This window comes from Paramisgurnus dabryanus, chromosome 17, assembly GCF_030506205.2.
Source record: "Paramisgurnus dabryanus chromosome 17, PD_genome_1.1, whole genome shotgun sequence".
Lineage (NCBI taxonomy): Eukaryota > Metazoa > Chordata > Actinopteri > Cypriniformes > Cobitidae > Paramisgurnus > Paramisgurnus dabryanus.
Window position 1 is genome coordinate 11,952,058 of NC_133353.1, and position 22,004 is coordinate 11,974,061.

General features: G+C 37.6%; 2 protein-coding genes across 2 annotated transcripts; one reads left to right on the forward strand and one right to left on the reverse strand.

Moving 5' to 3' along the window:
• crip3 (cysteine-rich protein 3) lies at positions 1-13,552 on the forward strand. Its single transcript, XM_065244972.2, has 7 exons — positions 1-160; positions 3,994-4,088; positions 10,451-10,508; positions 11,430-11,570; positions 12,258-12,332; positions 12,715-12,809; positions 13,102-13,552. Exons 1-7 carry the CDS (start codon positions 118-120, stop codon positions 13,222-13,224), a joined length of 630 nt encoding a protein of 209 aa, XP_065101044.1. The 5' UTR covers positions 1-117; the 3' UTR covers positions 13,225-13,552.
• Positions 13,221-21,713, reverse strand: LOC135787465 (solute carrier family 22 member 7-like). Its single transcript, XM_065297447.2, has 10 exons — positions 21,237-21,713; positions 20,943-21,046; positions 20,525-20,679; positions 18,211-18,379; positions 17,932-18,055; positions 17,709-17,818; positions 17,274-17,488; positions 16,499-16,607; positions 16,093-16,299; positions 13,221-13,738 (listed from the first exon to the last, which is right to left on the reverse strand). The coding sequence occupies exons 1-10, from the start codon at positions 21,615-21,617 to the stop codon at positions 13,657-13,659; spliced, it is 1,656 nt and encodes a 551-aa protein (XP_065153519.1). The 5' UTR covers positions 21,618-21,713; the 3' UTR covers positions 13,221-13,656.
• Between the last annotated feature and the right edge of the window lie 291 nt (positions 21,714-22,004).

A 22,004-nucleotide genomic window follows, 5' to 3' on the forward strand; every position in this document is an offset into this window, starting at 1 on the left:
CATGAGCTCTCGGGCTTTTTAAACTTAAACGCCGTGGCGCGACTCGTGTTGCACGCATTATGAAGCAGCAGTGAGGGATCAAGGAATCGAACCTGGGCTTAGCAAGACTTTTCCAGAATGACGTCTATATGTCCAAGATGCGACAAGCCTGTGTTTTTTGGTGAGCGTTTTTCATTCATTGACACTCAATATCTCAAGTGAAGTAAAGGCTAAGTTCTTTTATTTATAATTGTGCACTTATTGACTTAATTGCTAAGACATGTATAATACATGTCGACAAGTCACATGTGATTGAATTTAAAAAAGGAATACACTTCTGCAAAGCTTGACAGAGTTTTTTGCAAAAGCCTATTTTTTTAGAGACGTGATCATAAGAGGTATGCATTTGACCCTTAATGTGTTCTCTTTGGGGTCTTAAAAACAAAACAAAATATGAAGATAATGATATTAACATAAGAAGGCTATAATTAAAGTCCTCTGAAAATATTACATCACTTGTTTGCGCTTTCAAAAACCTTAGAAAATGTAAAGCTGATATTTTCTTAGTGATGTACAGTATAATCTGTATCAGCACTTCTGCAGTCTGGCTATCTTGTTGTGGTCATTTACACCCTAAAAACAAAGGGTTACTATCATAGATGACATCACCTTTCTAAAAGTTTAAGCTTACTTTGTACACTTTCTTTGTAATGTTTAAATGTGCTGAAGGAAAATTTGTAATGCAAAAATAATATAATTTTTATAATAACTATTTATTTTTAACATGCACCATAGGGGTCTTTAAAACAGTAAAGTCTTTCTCTGAAGGACAACAGGGTTAAACTTACAGCCCTGTGCAGAATTAGGTATTGGTATTAATAGGTCAACCCAAATTGACCCTGATGCTCTCATAACCCCACTGGATGTTATTCCCTTGTCTGTCCCATCATTGTTGTTTCCTATTTAGTATTCTGTCCTGGCATCTAGTAGCCGCAGGGTTAGTAAATGCTACTGCCTGTGAAAAAAGAACTGGGTAATGGTGTTACATAAGCATTTGGCAAGAGACTCTTATCTGTTGTGCTACTGTTACAGTTTAGCGGATGGAGTTTGATATCCCCACTGAGTTTAGACGTCTGAAAATGCTTTGACACTGTGCTTTCTGTTTGACCCGACTACTTTTCGGTGATGGAATGTGTGAGACGAAGAGTCAGACAGACCCTGTGAATGTTGGCCGGTTAGTTTGTGAGGCATTTGGGGAGGTGGGTTGAACTGGGTTCAATTCCACACAAGGCAAAGCACATTGTCATCTGGCAAATATTTTTGCATCAATCTACCTTTATTTTTGATATCATATACTGTTTGAGGAAGTTTTACTAGTAGTTTTCATGTATACTGAATGCCAAATGTTTTGTAGGAGCTTCCAGCACACTTTTCTTTTGATCAAACTGGATTTCTTTGGACACTGACCAGTGTTTTTCCTAAACCCATGTGTTTCAAAGTCCATGTTTACTGTGTGATTGCTTAAAACAATTGTAAATATAGATTTTTGAAAAGAAATTAACACATGCAAGCTTTTTGTATAATTGAATTTGTTTTTAAGCCTTATATTTATTTGCAAATGCCAATTACAACAGATTACAATTTTTATGTAAATATGAGTTAAATGGGTTTGTTTAGGGTTAAAATGTCTGTGTGAAGACTTGTGAAGATCAAAAGGTCACCGATAAGATGCAGATGTCAACACCTGCTTGATAAGAGCAAACCTGACTACAGATGCATTATTTGAGTCCCAGCAGGGTTTGCAGTGAAACAAGATCCCTATTTAGAGCGTTTCTTCAGATGGTAGTTTGTTCTTCCTCTGCTTTGAAGGCACATTGTTTTACACACACACGCACGCACGCACGCACGCACGCACACACACACACACACACACACGCACACACGCACGCACACACGCGCACACACACTTTTTGTGTTTTTATCTTGTTAAGAAGTGGTTCTAGAGGAAAGGCTGTCTAAACAAAATGCACATCAATACCTGATAACACAGCAAAAACACACTGAGAGCTTATTAAATACAAACAGCAGTTTTCATGAAGCGTTAAAAGACTCAACAGCAAAATATGTGATTATTTCAAGGGCGTAATATAAAGTTCTCAAGGATATCCTGTTTACAGATTTTTTTAAACAGAACTCTAACTATCTATAGACCAGATCTTCGGAAGAGATCAGTGTAGCAGACTGGTACCTAAAGGCCCCCAAACCTAAAAAATTCACTTTTAAATGTGTTTCTAGCTGAAAATGAGTTGTGTGCAGAAACATCCTGCTTTTATACAAATCCATCTATTCTTCTTTGTGTAATCTCCTTTAAACCGACACACAAAAAAGGCTGTTGGGGATCCCCTATCAATGTGATGTCACATTGAGTACGCCCAAACTATAATCGCTCGGAGACTCTGCCTTATAAACGCGTAGTTTAACCAACCTGAGTCACGTGTTTTGATGTAGTCCAAAGCACATGTGAGAGCCATAGACTGTGAAAAAGATGGATACCTCGACGTTGCGTCCTTCCATTGTAATAAATTGAAGCCAAAAATGTATGAACATGGTCGCCGCCATGTTACATAAAAACGTCAGTTTGGAGCCAAGGCATGTGCAGAAGGAATTGTCCGTGGAGCCAGAGGCGGAGCCGCAGTAGCAAAACTTTCGTCCAAACGCTTGTGCGCCCAATTCAACCACACAAATCATAACGACATGGCCCGTTTCTATAGGATCAAATTACTAGCTAAAATGAAACGTATCACAAAAATGAACAATTTAACATATATCAGCGCTCTACCCCATATTTTGCATATGGTCAACATATAGCTTTCTTGCATTTAAAGAAACACACACAAAAACAGTGCGTTTTTCATTACAGCCACAAATGGCCATCTTCAACATCGTATAATGAAAGATCTGGTAGTGTATTTAAAGCTGAAACTTAACAGACAAATTCTGGGGATACCAGAGACAATTTCTATATTACTGAAAACACCGTATTTTCCGGACTATAAGTCGCACTTTTTTCATAGTTTCACTGGTCCAACAACTTGTAAGTCAGTATGAATTAATTTTGACATATATGAACCAAAAGACAACATTACCGTCTACAGCTGCGAGAGTCCACTGCTCCTGTATGTAATTCAATAAATTCAGTGATATGGATTGACGAGCCTGCGAACTTGACGCGCGTTGGTTTGTTCTGTTCATTTAGCCTATTCAGCCTACCAGGTATGTACAGTATGCTATCATGTATCGTGTAAATAACTGTTTGCATTACGTTAACATACAGACATCTATTCAGCCTGCTGTTCTGTGTGCTATTGTTTAGATGAATAACTTGCCTTTCCAGATTAAATGTCTGTTCTTCGGCAGAAATAAACAAATGCGACATAGTATTTTTTTTTTTTTTTCATGACACATTTTTGATCGATGCGACTTATACTCCGGAGCGACTTATAGTATGGAAAATACAGTACATTAGGGCCCTTTAAACACCCAACTGCATCCCAGTCAACTGCACAAAATCCAGCCAGTCAGTCAATGTTTTTTAGCACAAAGGTCCTGGGTTAAATTCTCAAGGACCACATTGATAAAAAATGTATAGCTCGAATGTACTGTAAGTTGCTTTGGTTCAAAGTGTCTGCTTGGTGTGTAAATGTTAATGTCAGATGGGAACTGGTGCTTTCATCTAGGTTTTGCAGGTTTTTGTCTGCAGTATGAATTAGACCGTCTGTGAATGGTAGATCGAGTTGCCGTCTGCTTGAAGACTGAAAGAGTAGCTCTTTGCTGATTCAGAATCGCCCTTTTTGAAAATAAAATGCTGTATATTTACTGTTTTAGAAGTTTATCACAGACGGTTGCAGTCTTGCTTCTGATAATGTGCCTTTTAGATATATATCATTTATTCTGTAGGAACTGTCATCTTTATATGTAAGCTCATATTATACAATACATTTTTCTCTGTTTCAGCTGAAAAAGTTAGCTCCCTGGGGAAAAACTGGCATCGCTTCTGTCTGAAATGTGAGCGCTGTGGTAAGATTCTGTCTGCTGGTGGCCATGCAGAGGTAAGCAGGAATGAGTCAGTAAATCACTGATCTCATTATTGTCTGCTGTGATTTCATCAAAAATAAAACAAATCCGCACACCTAGTCAAAATCAAAGAAACGTGACGTCTGAGATTGTATTTTAGTTTTACCAAGTTCACAAAATTTTAAGCCTTAAGCTGTTGAGATGACATTCATTCTAGGTCACACAAGTGTGCCCCCTTTGTTTTCCTGTTCCCACATTGCCCCTTTTTCTCCCCCTCTTGTTTCCTCTCTCTTTCTCATTGTTCTGACACGTATGATGGACTTGTCTGATATGATCTAGCTCAGTGGTCCGAGTTGTCTTGTGCTTCTCTCTGTGCTGAATGATTGTTCATCCATCCAAGTTTGTGCCACATCATGAAAATGGTAGAAAGTTGACAGTACAAAATCAATCTGAAGATAAACAAAGACAGGGATGTGGTTCATCTCACTTGATTTCTACCACTGTGTTTTAAACCACCTTTAATAATCGTGCAGCTTCGTCTATGTGTTCCTTCAGTATGAATGGGCATGACACATCTGAACCCAGATAATAGATATTTATAGTAACCTGATTTGAGCTGTCTGGAATGTTTTCTAACCGTCTGAGGGAAACTGCAATTACAAATAGTTTTCTGGATGGAAAAATTTAAGCTTGTTTATTTTCATGAATTTGTTACATAAGAAAGACATTCCCATACACTAAACCTGAATGCCAAAATGGCAAAGAACTAAAAGACGCAGAGTGATACTTAATAATAATTTAAATGTTCTTTCCAAACCATAGAGATTGACAGTTATGGAAAACAGTGTGCAGTCTGGCTGAGTGTTTTAAAGAAATGAGAAACATTCTTCTAGGGTCGGCCTTTACAACTTCTCGCCTCTTACAGGAAATTGAAAATTATAACATTCTTAACCGCAGTGAAATTCCTAGAAAAACAGCATATCTGTCATTTTCAAACATGTTCAGTTCAAGGAAGCTGTTACAGTTCAAATCATTTAAAAGGACAAATATGTATCCATAAGCATTAAACACTTTACCCCCATACACACAGAGAGTCACTGTGGGACATTACAAGAATTATAGCAAAGACAACAAAAGGACAAAGATAGTGTTCATCAAATGTAGAAAACAATCAATTCTTTCTTCCTTTCTGTCTCTCAGTTTCACATGCACCCTTGCACACACACAAACAAAAGCCACACACAGCTTCAGTTTAATTATAAGGTGGGTTCTGTCTCAAAATTCGTTTCTTTTGAATGAGGGACACAAACACACAATTTTTCAGTCTCTTACTCAGGGATATATTAAGTCGTGTTACTCTTTTATTATGATAATTGTGTTTCATTTATTTTCTTTTTCTATGTGCGTTTGTGTTAAGCTGCATGGGGTTGTGTTTTTGATGCTGCTCTCTCCAGGTGTAGACGTTTTTTTCTTTCAAGTATTCTTTGGGAAATGACTCCTGTTGGGAACAGTGGCGGCCAGTGACTTTTTTTTCGAGGGTGCATGTTGCGAAGCTCGTCACAACATGCGTAATCAGAGTTTAGTGTTAAGTTAGTGTCTTGTGAGTATTCTGTGAACGTGAGCGTCTCTTTTATCATAAACCCTTTCAACGCGTGTGCAGCAGGTATATATTTTGACAAGACGCATGATGCACATGGTTCACATGAAGCAACGAACACATATTTTGAAATATGGCTGTGCAAAAAAAAAATCGCCTACGATTAGTAGTAAATCGCCAACATCTGCTTTCAGATGGAACGGCATTTACTACACAGATCCGTGTTTCACAGAGAAACTAAGCAAAATCGCGTTCATAATGGAGGAAAATCGAGTCCGATAATCTATGGGATTTTGCCTAGCTTCTTAGAGTTTGTTCACACTGCAAACATTAATGCTTTTTTTGCTCAGATCTCATTTGTTGTTTGACTGTTCACATTATGTGGCTAAAATCAGACAGCTGTGTGAACTGTTTGTAGTCCTGAACTGCATCGCATGCACAAAAGAACAATACTATGTCACACGCAGCACGCGGTAATACGGAAATGAACGTGCAGACTACTGAGCAGGTGTTGTGGACTTCATTCGGAGCTGCGCAGACCGGCCAATCAATGCGTTTTATCTCAGTTCCGTGGAAGCGAACAATACGAGCCGTGGAAGTCTGCTTCCGGGTCACATGCAGGTCCGTCATCTGGACAACGCTTCAGGAAAGTCAGACACTTATTTGCATGTTAGGAGCTTTCATATATAAGGCGACGTGCAACAGAAGCTTAATATTTAATTTAATTAAAAAAAAAATTAAAGGTCCTGTTTTTCCTGATCCCTTTTCAGAAAACTTTAGTTATGTAATGTTGCTGTTAGAGCATAAATAATACCTGCAAAATTTTAAAGCTCAAAGTTCAATGCCAAGCGATATATTTAATAGAATTCCCCTTTCAAAGCCCTCAATTTCCCAGTTAAATGACGTCAAAATAAGAGTTTCTGACTAACCCCCGCCTACAGGAATACGTCAGTCGCCAGCTTTGACTCAAACAGCACAAACTAAGCTGCTGTCGAATCACAACACACTAAACAAACTACACAATCAGAACTCGTTACATATTTCTGAAGGAGGGACTTCATAGAACAAGGAAGACATCAGCACGTTTTTAGGACAGTGAAAACATTGGTATAGAGATAAGTAAATTGTATGAAAAATACAGCATTTTTTTTTACAACGAAACATGAACACATGTTATATTGCGCACCATAAACACAAGCATAGTTTCAAAAACACCGGAAAAACTGGACCTTTAAACTTGTTTGATCTACGTAATTCAATTGACCTATGGCTAAGCCACGCCCCCCTCCACTCACTCAGACAAACAATCAACATTCGGTGACAGGCACTATGGCAGCTGTGACAGTAGGAGATATTTCACAAGAGGCAATTGATGATTTTTGGAGACAGAAAGACTATATATCATCTCAAAGTCACCAAAGGGGCCTTAACTATGCATTGGAGGGTTTTATTAATAATTTTATTGTTGAGAAGGTAAATGAAAAGCTTCAGCTCCAGGCAAAAATGTACAGGTCACAGTGTAAACGCGATTAAACCGCATCTCGTTGCCATCATGATCAAATAAAATATGTACAGGTCTAAGTTGCATACGTTTCCAGGACAAGCCTTAACCATCTTTACCAAGAGTACCTCCCCATTAGTTTGGTGCTACAGTATTTACATGAATCATTCTGCACAACACTGCAATTACAAATAACATTTGTTATCTCGGTTATTTACAGATACATTAATGTAGCTAAGTGACATGTACAACGCAGCTAGAAGCTAATGATAACATTTTCTACTGTTAGGCTGATGTTACGTTAGAGATGTTAAAGATAACATTCAAATACGTTGTTGCTTAGAACAGATGTAGACATCCTTGTTTAATTTATCCACGTTTAGTAGGTGTTGTGGTCTACCGCATAACTTAATCCAGAGCAGACACTTAACGTTATCTCGGTTGAGATATGGCTTGGGAAAGGGTAAAAAAATACACAGTGTCACTCAGCCTCTCAGGATACCTAGTGTCGGAGTTGCATGTAATGAATGAAAACTGACTAACTGCAATGCATTTCAATGGAAAGCAGAGAATGTCTGAGTGTATTGGGTTAGCTATGCGCACTGTAATTGGCTCATCACATTTTGGGGCGTGGCTTAGTCAAATACGTACACCTGTTCAACAAGATTAAATCAAGTTTTCAAATTAAATTAATGTTAATTAATGTTAGTTTTATTTGAAGAAAACTTAATGTAATAATGTGGAACCGGTGTCCAAAAGTTTTTTTTCAGTGTATATTTAACAACAAGAGGGTGTCAGCACATACAGAGAGATTAAAGGGATAGTTCACCTAGGGTGACCATACGTGCCATTCTTCCCGGACGCATCCCGTCCAGGATTTTTTGTTCGTCTTCCGGAAGTCGTATTTGTCGACCGCATACGTCATAGAGGATTATTATTATTATTACAGAAAAGCAACCGTTACATTTTAAGGTAAGAATGAAACTACGATTGTATATCTTATGTTTTTAACTGAATGGCGTATGCGGTCCACAAATAGAATGGGAAGAATGGCACGTATGGTCACCCTAGTTTACCCAAAAAGTTAATTTTGTCATCATTTACTCACTCTCATGTTTTTTAAACCTGTATGAGTTTCTTGATTCTGTCACTAAAGAAGAAATTTTGATAAATAATGCACGCACGGTTCCCATTTACTTTAATAGGAAAACAAATATGGAAATCATTGGGTACCGTCAGCTGTGTGCTTACATTACCAAACATCTCCTAAAAAAGACCCTCCAAAAAGAGTGTTAGAGTTTCTGGAATTTAATGTTGTTTAAAGTTGTAATAGTTCTTTACTTATTTTAATATTAATCTTAATAGCTAGGATTGCAATATTTAGTATGGCGCCTTGGCATAAAATCGTAGAGTTAAATCGAGTGTACGTTTTACACACATGCATTAAAATTTGTAAGAATGCTTGAATTTACTCTACAAAAAATTGTGCTAAATAGTACTAAAAGATTGTAACCATAGGGGAAACACTAAAGAGCACCTATATAAGCCCTCTGTAGAACCATAAGTGGTGTTAAAGCATGACAATAGCACCACTTATGGTTTAACATAGCACAATATGGTTCTACACAGTTTCTACATAGGTGATTCTACATAGGTAGGTTAGCACTAAAAATGGCTTCTCAATGATTATGAGCCAGTGAACCAATTTTTGTGCTATTTAGCACCATTTGTTTTTAGAGTGTTGCATCTGACTGAGTCCTTATGCATGCTGGGAGGGTCAGGAAGGAACAGAAGCATAAACAATCACTCTTAATGACTCCAGCACGGCAGCTTTCTCCCTTTTATTCTGTCAAACAAACATCATCTGAAGGTTCAAAGCGTAGGAGAGTAATGACTGCCAAATTGAAAATGTTTAAAAAGCAAGTTAGTCTTTAGAATTATTATTCTTTTTAAACTTTTAAAACCTTTTTTCAGATCTCTCTAAGGTCATTGCATTTATATATTTTTAGTGTTCTTTATTAGCCTCACAAACAAAAGTGTTTGCAGCATAGTTTATGACATTTACAAATTTTGGAAAAATAAATTACTAGGGGAGAGCGTGGCACAACACTTTTTGGTTTTGCTCCATTATTCTAAAAATATTTTGGTTGATTAATTATATACACAAGCAACAAACACATCTCTTCTACAAATGCAATTTTTATTTTTTTTAGTACTTACCATTCTTGGACAATTACACCAAACGTGACAGAAGTGCAAACGTTACAACTTACCCCATAGGTGGCATTAATTGTAATAGACAGGGGGTTGTAACAGTTGTAACACTTGGTAAAAATTAAGTTTGCAGGGAAATATTTCAATACTGTTTTGTCTATATACTTGAAGTGGATATTGTATATATCTGTCTATAATAGACAGGTATCCACACTATATTCATTCATCCAGCCCTTTTCTAACAATAGTTCAATTAAAATGGATACAAATACCTAAATATGTGAGAAAAAGATTTTTTATATGTTATCCAGTCTGTAATAACCATACTACTGTTTCAAAAATCTAATTCTAAGATAATGAGCATCAAAGTCTCATTTTAGCCCTTCATTTCATTATGATTTCAATTTTGTATGTGACCTTAATCAATATTAACGATATGAACAAAATAAATTTGACACACGATTTTTGATAAGACAGGCACATTTATTTTGTTGGCAGCCAGCAATCATTCGTGTGTAGCCTATTTAAAACAACGGCAAGAATTACACTAACGTTAGCAGTTTTCAGATCGTAAGTGCTGAAGGGTTAGTTGTAACACAGCGTTACAATTAACCCTGCTGGGTCAAAATATTTTAAAGCCCACCAAAAAAGTTGCTAAGAGCTGCAGACATATTTCAAAACGATGCTATGTTTTAGTCAACAAGACACTGATTAATATGACATAGCATTGGATTTGGTATCTTACACACCCAACTTAGAAACCGAAAAAAAACATTTGATGAAAAAATGTACTTACATGCCACCAAAACACTCGTTCATCAATAACTCTCTGGAAAAACATTATACATTTCCAATAATTTACAGGAGATCGTCTTTTGGCAGTGTGAAAAAATACCGGAAAACCAAAACGCTCAACCTTGTGCAACAATGTAAACAGTCCGTGTTACAACTAACCCCACGTTAGTTTTTGCCCCGCACACCCCTGCATTATATATAAAACCCTAAAAAGCTAAGAAACTTAAGAAAGACCCTAGGAAAACAAAAAAACAGAAACTAAATATTTTTTTCTTTCTCTCCATTAACAGCATGATGGATTGCCATACTGTCACAAACCTTGCTATGGGACCCTCTTTGGACCAAAAGGTATATAGGCTACAATAAATTGTAATGGATATGTATGTGGTTGTCTTAGTGTGTGTGTGCGTGTATTTTTGTATAAGGTCAATCAAAAAAAAAAAATGAAAAAACTTAAGCTTTTAGGCTACTGTGTGTTTTGTTGTTTAAGAAAAGAGTAGCTCACAGATTTCTCCCAGGAACACAAAGTCATGCGGGTTTTGAGTAACATAAGGATGATTAATGGATGACATGATTTTACATTTTAGTGAGATTAGACATGTTGGGTCAGATTGTAAAGGACATTTTATTCTGTTTAAAACTTTAAATGGCCAATTTTCCCATGATAGCAAATAACTGGGATTCAGTAAAATGGAGATGTATCCTATTTTGCAGATGAAACAGAGCAGAGAAAAATTCAAACGCATACATCATGCAGATGTACTGTAGACTCTATACAGTCCTTTTTTCACTTCGCAAGACCATACTGTACATGTATAAACCACATACTGTAGTCACAACAAAAATTAACATTAATCTAAGCTCATTTATACACATATTCACATGAATTCACATTCCTTTGTCTACACCAGACACTATAAAACTGAAATAAACGCATGTAATAGAAGGACAAAAGAGAAATTTTGCTAAATGTATACGTGTAGGTGATGTGTTTATCAGTAAGAAAATGTTTTATTCAAATAGATGCTTAGTTTAAGTGTTCAGCTTATGTTATTGCACACTCAATAGAGTTTAGGATTTGGTTGCTTGAGCTTATTATGTAAGCGTATATGTCATTCTAGACATACAATTTTATCAGTATCGTGCGCAAGAAGATATTTTTGGCTTTTCCGTAATGCTGTCTGCATTAGAAGAGTCTGACCACTTAGATATGAACTTTATCGCGCACAAAGTCAAAGTAATGGAAAAGTTTTCACTGTTCTGACTTAGGTGTAAATATAGGAGGGGCGGGGTCTTATATTTATGAGACTCCTCCGCCGACACCTGTCAACAAATCATGTGAGAGCCCTTCAGATGGATCGCCCACTACACCATGGACCAACTCGCAGATCAGCTATCATCAACCTAAGGGTAACACGCACACATCACTACATTATACACGGCACTTTTCAGATAAAGGGAGGATGGGAAGTTATAATTACATGTCCTGTTTATGAACAACAAACTCCCTTTGTACTGCATATATATATATATAGAGAGAGAGAGAGAGCATTGCATTGTCTTACACATTCCATAACACATCTGCACTTCCTCAGCAATTTTTCACACACATTCATCCCACAGCGAGTGGGAGAGAGGCAAGAAATACTGTTTGTCGAGTGACTACGGGTGGGGGGATAGTTTTCTGTAGTGACCCCCTTGGGATTGTACGCTCTGGAATTTTAATGGCCTCCGTTGATTGGCTCCCTTCCCGAAATATTTCCCCTTAATAGGTGTTTTCCGACAGACAGGGAGATTAGAGGAATGTTAGGGGAGGATTTTAGGACCATTGTGAAAACGTCTGGAAAAAATGTCACTGTTTTCTAAACACAAGCTTGGTCCCATGAGTATTAATGAACCTATGGCGAGTTCATGCTGACAAATGAGCACAGAATATGAAATTATGATCCAAAACAGCTTGCTTCATTATTGAGGAGATGTGTTGACAGATGTAGTTAAGATCCAACACTATAATATGCATGAAATAGCTTAACAAACATGAAAGTAGATAAAAGTGTCTGCCAAATGCATAAATGTAAGGTTTTTGTTTATTCATAGCTCCTTCTGCTCCTACACGTATGTTTGCTGGAGAGACGTGTCTGTGTCCCGGCTGTGGAAAGGCAGTGTATTTCGGTGAGTCCAGTGAATTATAACACAGACTTTTCAGACATTTGAGAACTTTACAGCATTTCTGTGGTTGACGTGTGTTGGGTTTTGAGCTGCTATGCGATGTGCAGAATTCTGTATGACCGCTGAGAGACTTTTAAAGGAACAGAAGATCAAAATTTTAATATAAAACAAATTTTTCGGTTGTAAATTGGTAGGTTTAAATATGTTGGTTATCAGTCATTTCTTTATATATATCCTTGTCACAAACACAATATTCAGATTACATTTCTGTTGTAATGTTGCATTATTTGTCTGTTAATGTACTTTTCCACTTATAACAACACTGGTGTATTGATGTGATGTAATTTGTGATGTAAGGAGCTGATTTCATTGTCTAATGCTACAGCTGAGAAGGTGATGTCATTAGGTCGTAACTGGCACAGGCCTTGCCTACGCTGTGTGAGGTGCAAGAAAACACTGACGCCTGGTGGCCATGCAGAGGTACATAAACACTTTACGAACTAATAACAACATTAAAATAAGCTAAAACATCTAAGAATGAAGATATTTCTTTAGTTAGTAATATATTAATAATGTTGTTGTGGGCAATGGGGGGGGGGTCTTAAAATAAAAAACCCATATGATTTATGTATTTCCACGATTTTTTTACATATTTAAAATCCTTTAGCTTATGAGAGCAATAGCTGAGTCCTTGTTGCTATATGTACTGTAAATAATACATTAATAATATTGTGCAGTATTTTCACTCATATGCACTCTGTATTTGCTGCAGCATGAGGGCAGTCCATATTGCCATGTGCCCTGCTACGGGTACCTTTTTGGACCAAAAGGTGTGAACATTGGAAAGGTGGGCTGTTACATTTACGGAGAAAATGAAATGCCAAGCGAACATTAAGTGAAAATTTTATTTTATTTGGTACTGATTTTTGTTACATCATCGTAGTCAGTAAAAGGTTATTTTATTGCACAAATCAGATGGTTGTTGCTATTTAAGAAAATAGTCATACAATGCACAACAGTCCTCACTCTATGTATACAGTATGTACATATACATACACGCATAAACACTCTCTTTATCCCCTTTCATAAATACATAGACTCACAGTTTCTATATATTTATTCACACATCTCCATCTAGTGTCTTATTTAGAAAATGTTTGTAATTATTACTTGACAAAGTTGTAATCCTCTACTTTTGTAACTAATAAAGATATTTTAAAAGAGCTCTGGAGTTGTTGTTCATTGTGCACATAAGTTGAACTTGATAGTTACACTAAAAAAATATTGGTGCATAATAATTATTTGATAAAACATAAAATACAATCTATCAAGCTATCACTGGGGTGTCACTGTCATTTTTCATTTGTTTAGCTTCCTCCTGCTTTTCATAATCTTCGATGAGCTTCTTCCTATTTCATTTAATAAAAACACAAGATTTGGTTAAGGAACACACAAAAACAAGTGTTTAACAAGTAATACAATTTGTAGGCCTATTTATAGGGAGTGTGAAGTCACGCAGTGTTGCATTATGGGACGTGGCTGCCATTTTTAGAGGCACCGCCAACGGCTATGCCATTTAATTGTGGGTGTGTTAAGCTAAAACTAGGTCAAATTGAAGAAGAATGGAAGAAATCGAGAAGTTGAAAGTAAACGAGAAGGGATCATATCGGGAGAAACAAAATGCTACTGCCAAAAAAAACTTTATTTGGACAAACTGTCCGAGATAAACAACATTACGGATCCAGGCGCACTACCTCCGCTCAAATATCTGGTCAATTACCTTGTTTTTGGATTGAGTGCATACACTTTGCAGGAGTTTAAGAGCTATAAATCTCTTCAAGCTCATAGTAAGATTACACTTCTTCTTTTATATATATAAAAATTGTCTAAATAATTATTTTTATAACTCATGTGGTTATGTTGATCAGAAATGAATGAATAAATAATTTACATTTACAAGTTAGTTTGACAGTGTTAGCATAAAAACAAACAATTTAAGTGGTTCTGCTTTTATGAGTCACAAATTACTGAATTACTGAAAATGCAGTGAACACACTCTCGCTGATGCAGGGATTTTTTGAAAAGTAAAAGTTTTTATCCTGATTGCTGGCAAACCACGCGATCCGGCGTCTTTTCGTTAGCTCCTCCACCGACTTCCCTTGTTGTTTTTTCCAAGAATGAAAGCTGAAAAAACGTATTCCGTTGTTCAGTTTCCTCCCTGAATGATCGTGTGACCTGCTGTGGCAGTTCTTGATCGAGAAGTACTGACCAAACATATCAAAGTTTATTAAAATCTCGACAGATAATCCAAACACAACCTCCAACACACAAACTTAAATACAGCGGGATAGGACGCGATCCTGCAAATATGGCCATAATGCAACACGGCGTGACAACAACTCCACATTCCCTATTGACGCACGTGCGTTGATGCGATTACACGATAGTGATGTTAGGTTCTTGAACGAATCGTTCTTTTGAGCTGGTTCTCAGGAAGTTACCGGTCGATCCGGTTCACAAATCGAACTGAATCAAAAGCCGTTTCTCAATGTCAAGGAAGGATCCTCGGAAGCCAGAATTTCGAGGATGCTATGTCATCAACGTCCGTCGAAGGACTGTTCCAATGTCGAAATTTCAGCCAAGGACTGAGTCCTTCGTTCGAGAAATATCCCATATACAGGAAAGGACGCATATTTGTATCCTTCGCGCTCTTCACGCGCTGAAATCACCCACAATCCTATGCGCCCAGCACCGAAAGCACACCTTCAATCATGCAATGAGGTGCACTTGCTAGCCTGTTCTATTTAACGTGTTCTCCGAATGCTTAAGAGGAGCCTCACATAGCCTCTGAAGGAAGTGACTTGTAAGGAGTAGTCCTGCCAAGGAAGTATCCTTGACATTGAGAAACGGCTAAACTTTAGTTTTGGGCATAGGTCCCGGGTTGATGACGCCTGACGCACAGCCGAAATAGCACGTCGGACTCAAAAAGAACCGAACGAAGTTTGTCGATGATTGCCGAGGCGAGGATTGCCGACTTAAAAAGCTTTAGTTCTGGTACTATTTATTGTGCATGCAAATCATATTGTAGTTTTAATGTGTTGATACAAACGACTTTATTTGAATGTTTCATTGATATAGTAAATGCGTAGTGATGTCATTTCTTGATGACGTCAGGAACCAGTGAATCGGCTTTTTGAAGCGGTTCAATGAGCCGAACTGTCCGAAAAGAGCCGGTTCGCGGAAATGAATTGGACTTTGCATCACTATTACATGACTGAGCGGAACTTAACTTCCGGTCTCTGTTTGTTTAATGGTCTGAACTGGAACAAATATCTCGTCGAAAATAAATGTTTCCTAAAGATGAGGAGAGATGGCGATCATGGATCACCACTGTTTGATGGCAGGTTTGGCAGCCGATCTGTAGTTAAGATTGTATACATTATATAGTACACATTTTATACAGTAACGTTAGCTCAGTGCAGTTTTTGACACGTGTTAGCTATCATTTGAACTAAGGTAATCTATGTGTTGTTTATTTTGCTTGTTATTGGAAATAAACTTTAAAATGACTTGTTGTTATTGATTCTTAGCGGCGTTTACCAGAAGTTTCATGTGTGTTCCATGAAAGCTGTTTGTTAATGTTGTTACTGCTGAAACTGTCTATATTTTCTAATGTTTGGTCTTTTTTTAACTCTACAGTCATTTAACTCTATTCCCTAAAAGCCGATACTGTGACAATAATAGATTATAGGTTATGACTTACCCAGTACCCTCAATGTCCTCTATGGTCTCAGGTAGACACCTGCCTCGTGTCTCAGGTAACTGCCAAGCCACCAGACTACCAAAGAGTGCCACAGAGCAGAGGGTGATCTGAGGGAGATACCCCCAAATACTGTCCAATAGCAGGACTAGAGGAGACAAAGCCACACCTAGACGACCCAGGAGAGAGTTATAGCCCATCCCATTTTGCCTGGGAGAACCAAACAGATGCATTATTATAATGCATGTCATGCTTTAATTAAACATTCTTTGATTATCAATTATTATACAATTTCCTCCAATAAGCGCCATCAAATAATCTACATTTTACATAACAATTTGCAAATTTAAATAAATATTTTTGAGTTTATAAGTTAAATTTACTTTAAAGATGTAAATTAGACTGTTACCTGAGAACAGTGGGGTAAAGCTCAGAGCTGTATAATATGATTGTTGCAAAAGAAGCAACAGCAAAACCTTTTCCTAGTACAGCTACCACAGTACGACCAACCCATTGATCTAAAAGAGAGTGAGTACTGTATATTAAACATAAACTGAGAAAGATGTGAAACACAGATCAGTAGTGATGGGGACGAGACAGCCTATGCCGAGTGTGAGTCAAGACCGAGCCTTTGAAGGGTTGAGACCGATTCGAGACCAAGACCATAAAAACATATCAGTTTTCATATTCATGATTTAATATCACCCCAGTTAATAATCAACAGTTAGGCCTACAGACTAAGCTAGATTGGGAATTGTTTAGAGGAGCAGTCTTGCGTCTTATTATGGACTATGCTTTTACTATCATTAAAAAATCCCTACCATAGCATCATCTGCTGCTTATTTTTCTAGAGATAAATAAACGGCTCTGAAGGCAGTATCTTTGCATTGCACCATGCAATGTCATTTTCAAATTATGCCCGTCAACATTGCATTTTATTATTGTTGTTATGTGTTGTGTGTTTTTTTATATGAACATAAAAAAATTTGCTGGTCTCGAGTGCTCGGTTTGAAATTACGAGTCCTCCTCTCACTGTGGTCCGAGATCGAGTCAAGACCGAGTCTTTGAAGGAACGAGTCCAAGACAGGTCCGAGAAATCGGTCTCGAGACCGATCTCCAGTCTGAGACCGGACTCGAGTACTACATCACTACAATTTTTTGCTATTCTCCATCATTGGTCTCACCTTTGGGTATGAATATGTTAATCATGAGACTGATTCCAACCAATAGCAGAGCTCCAGCTTCTGTTTTGCGTCTGCCAATTTTTTCAAGCAGATAATAGATGCTAAGTTTAGCAGGAATCTCAATAACTCCATAAACAAAATGAGTCAGGTACATGTTCAGACCAAAGCCTGTGATGTTAAGGCTTATTCCATAGGTGGTAGTGGCAACGCAAAACCTATAAATGATAAAAAGTCATTAAACTCATGGTTTAATATACAAACAATACGTTTACATGCTATATACCTTAATGCCAATTATAGCTAAGGTTAGCATACTGAAGGTATAGTTCAACCAAAATAGGTTGTAGATAATAAGGTCAAGTCAAGAATGACGTAAAAGTGAGTATATAATATTCATTTTGGGTGGACTGTTTCTTTAGGTTCAGTTACACACACCATATGGTCCCTGTAAGCAAAGCTAGTTTCCTCATTTTAGGGGTTCTGATGAGATCCAGGTAAGAATGGTTTCTTTTTTCTGTGTCTGTAGTTAGCATGCTTGAGAGTGTCTACAAAAAAACCAAAGGGAAGAGGGTAGTGAAAGCCTGGAATTCCTAAAATCGCTCCCACCTTTCATCCCAGTAGCCATGGAAGTGAGGTGAAATATACCTGTCTCACTCACCTCAGGTTGGATTCTTGAGATAACTTTCTCCCTACGGTTCATAACGGCACATCTATGAAGATAATAATGAGCTTTTTGTGTCTTTCCATTGACTATCAGCCATCGAGCTGACTCTGGCAACCACCTACATCAGAAACATTTGGTATGTGAAATATTGTGGGACTGAACACTCAACACACAGACCAACAGACAAAATTAGTGCATACAGGACCCTTTAGCGAGCATGGGAAATTGGGAACACTAATTGGTAAAATGTATTTGTAGAAACTGTGTGTTTACCACCAGAGGATTGTGCACAGAAGTAAAGGTGAAGTGACAGCCACTGTCAACCATCTCCAGTCTCTCACACAGAATCCAAATAGAGATAAAGAGGTGCTTCCACAAGCCCATGCTATACTGTCAATTACACACACCAATCTTCTGTGCTTAATGTCAACCCACTCCACATCTGAAACAAAGAGCATGCACATATATTTTTATTAAACTTCAAGTAAGCTACACATATTTGTCATTCTGTCCAACTGAGTTGTACAAATCCCACCATAATCAAATAAAAATGTTCTCTCACTTTTTTTATTACATGACAAGACAATTTATATAAATATACCATATACAACACAAAATCCCTCAAAGATCACCTTTCGGCGTAACCTATGCATACTTTCTCCGTTCCACCTATCCTCTGGGTTTTTATCCACACTCCCTAACCAGTTCTCATCTGAATGTCAACACTGTTACTGACACTGGTCCACCCTAACATTCTGCTTAGACAGATTTTGTCCATTCACAAATACCCCAGCCCTTGCAACCCTCCCTGCTCCTTGGCTATCTGATCTTTACTGTTAGCATCATTCCAGACTTAGGGCTGCTGAAAGAAATTGGCACAAACTAACCCACATCATCAAAGTCTGTCTGGTACATTTCCCTCAGCATTTAAGGGGGCTTGTGTAATCCCATTACATAAGAAACCCACACTTAATCCTGCACTTCTAGAAATTACAGGCCAGTGTCTCTCATTGCAAAGACTCTCAGCATGTATTTTTTTACCAAATCTCCTCCTGTCTTTCACAGAACAATATCCTGGATAGCAACCAGTCTTGCTTCAAAAAGCCACTTAAGAAAAACTGCACTTGTCTCTGTCATTGAAGCTCAGATACTGTCAAGAGCAGGTTCTAAATCCTCAAAAGGTTTTCGACCCTGTTAATTATGACATCCTCCTGTCAACCCTCAGGAAAATGGGCGTCCCCTGTGGTTTGCTTCTTACCTCTCTGGTAGGTCATTTGGGGTGTCCTGGAGTGGTGAGGTCTCAGAGTCTCATCATCTTACTACTGGGTTGCCTTAGGGCTTAGTGCTTAGGGCACTTCTTTTCTCAGTTTACTGTACATGGCATCATTAGGATCTGTCATTCAGAAACATGGCTTCTCTTACCACTGCTATCGTGATCTGATGACACATAACTCCCTTTATCATTTTAACCAGATGATCCCATGGTTTCAGCACACATCTCAGAGTTATATCTCGGTCTGGGTGAAGGACCATCACTTGCAGTTGAACCTTGCAAAGACAGAACTGCTATTGATCTCGGCTAACCTAACGATACAACACAACAAACTCAAAACTCTGCTGTTAGCATACAAGATGACCTGTGGCTCTGCATCCCTTAACCTAAACCTCTATATCTGACATTAGTGCCTTCCATTCTGCTAGCAAATGGTGGCTTTTGGTGCCATCACAAATAGGCACAAAATCACTCTCACACACCTTTTTCTGGACCGTTCCCCATTGGTGGAATGACCTGCCTATCTCTAGAAGATCAACTGAGTCGTTAGCCGTCTTCAAGCATTGACTAAAGACCGGACGACCTGTAATACTTATTTCTATCTCTTCTACTCTTTTTTACTGTTAGGTTAACCGAGACCAGTTTCAAAGCTGTAACACATTGTTGCTCTTTGTTGATTTAATTGCTTCCATTGTTTACAGCATTTGGATAAAAGCATCTGCTTAATGTCTAACTGTAAATGCATTGACGTACAGTAATGGGTAAAAAAAGCTTAAAAATTCACTGTAAAAAAAATCAGTAGAAATTACAGTGTTATTGCAGCTGGGTTGCCGGTAACTTACCGTAGATTTAAATTTGTTATTTACTGGCAACATTTTGTTCAAAGTTAAATTAACATTAAGCATTTACAAGTCTTTGTCTTTGAAAAGGAAAACTAAAAAACAGCATCAAGCAAAACATTCTGGGAAACAAAATCTGAAGCAAAAACAGAAAAAGGTTGATGATGATTTCTGGTTCCCAGAATGCTTTGCATGAGGCTGTTATTGTATAACTTTATTCTGTAAAGATAAAAAAATTATTTAACTTTGAACAAACTCTTGCCAGTTAATAACACATTTAAATCTATGGTAAATTACAGGCAACCCATCTGCAATAACATTGTAATTTCTACAGAATGTTTTTACAGTGCTCTGCACTACATTTTTGGTTAGTGCAGCATCTGTCTATGTGAAAACAATGTTTCAGTTGTAATCATTAGATTGCATAGAGTGGATTGAGAAAAACATGGACAAAACAAAATCAAGTGGTTCTCACTGAGTACAGATGAGATGATGATGATGCCAGTGATGGTAAATCCAGTGAAGAATCTCAGCACTGCAAACATGATGAAGGAAGATGAAAAAACGCTGGCCACTGCAAAAACCATTCCTAATACATACGACACCAGCAACATTGGCTTACGCCCATATCTATATACAAAACAGAAGCTATGATTAGTTATGCACAAGATTTGTCCCCATTACATTTTTTAAATGACACTTTAAAGTTGTGCCGGATTCGCCCCGCTGGCGCCTTATGAGGAACCCTGGCATAGAGTTACGTTCAAGTTGCTTTAAAGCATGAAGAAATTACTGTGACAGGAAAAACTTTTATATATGCTATTATGATGCCCAAAAATAAGTTTTAAGTGATAAAATTATTATCTACAGCAGGACTTTTAATGAAACTATACCTGTCACTTAGGCCTCCAAAGAAAACGGCTCCAAACATCACTCCAACAAAAAAGATGGTGGCAACTGCTTTATTCAGCCCTCTATTATCACACACCAGATTCCACTTTGCAAAATAAAGATAGAAAACAGCTTTTCTAAATACATTGTGTTAATCCAGAACTGACGACTTTCAGTTACCAGCCCAGATTGTTAACTTTTATGTAACACCATGAGAAAGGGAAATAATAGCAAGCAGGAAAGAATGAACATCTTATAAATAATATGCAGTGATTTTCTTGTATTCTGCATCTCACCTCTGTGGCCAGAGTGCTGCTGAATGTACTGTTATCATACTCCCATCCATTCTGACACTGAACTACAGGAAGATCTGTTGTGCTGGATGAGTTTGACAGCAGGTGAAACTGAGGATAAGAAAACATGAGACACGAAGCAAGAGTGCCATCTTCCTGTGCTGGAATACTGACAGTCAGTCTCTCCTCCCAAGTCAGATTCCCAAATATCCCATCAGCATCCAAGTGGCTGATGTCACAGTGATGAGATGGGATGGCAGCGATAAAGTTGGTTAGCAGGAAGTGACATGGAAGAGTAAATCTCCCAACAAAGCCAATGCAAATAATCATTGCCTGGAACCTGCCAAAGCCATTGATGTCAGTAAGAAGATCTTCAAACTTCATGCTTCTTTGCTGAACAGAGTTGTGTCTTTCTGTGTTATTACAAAACCTTGGCTTATTTAGTGAAGCTGTATTGCTATTCTAAAGGTAATTATAAGCCAGACATTGCTTGTACTTTGGCCTGTGTTTGTACAGTACATGTGTCTGTATTTGGGTCAGTGACAAAACAAGCTCCTACAAAGATACTTAAAAAAACTTTTAAAATGGATGTAATGTATATATTTTTTTGAGTCAGGAACAATGTGTTTAAACAATATTTTTCATATCCTGTGTCATGCTGATTGTTTGTTTATTTAATAGTGGCAATTATATTTCTGAAAAAGTGTTCTGAAAAGTGTAAAACAACTTTACTATAAAACTAACATTTGAAAACTAAGAACAATAATTTGA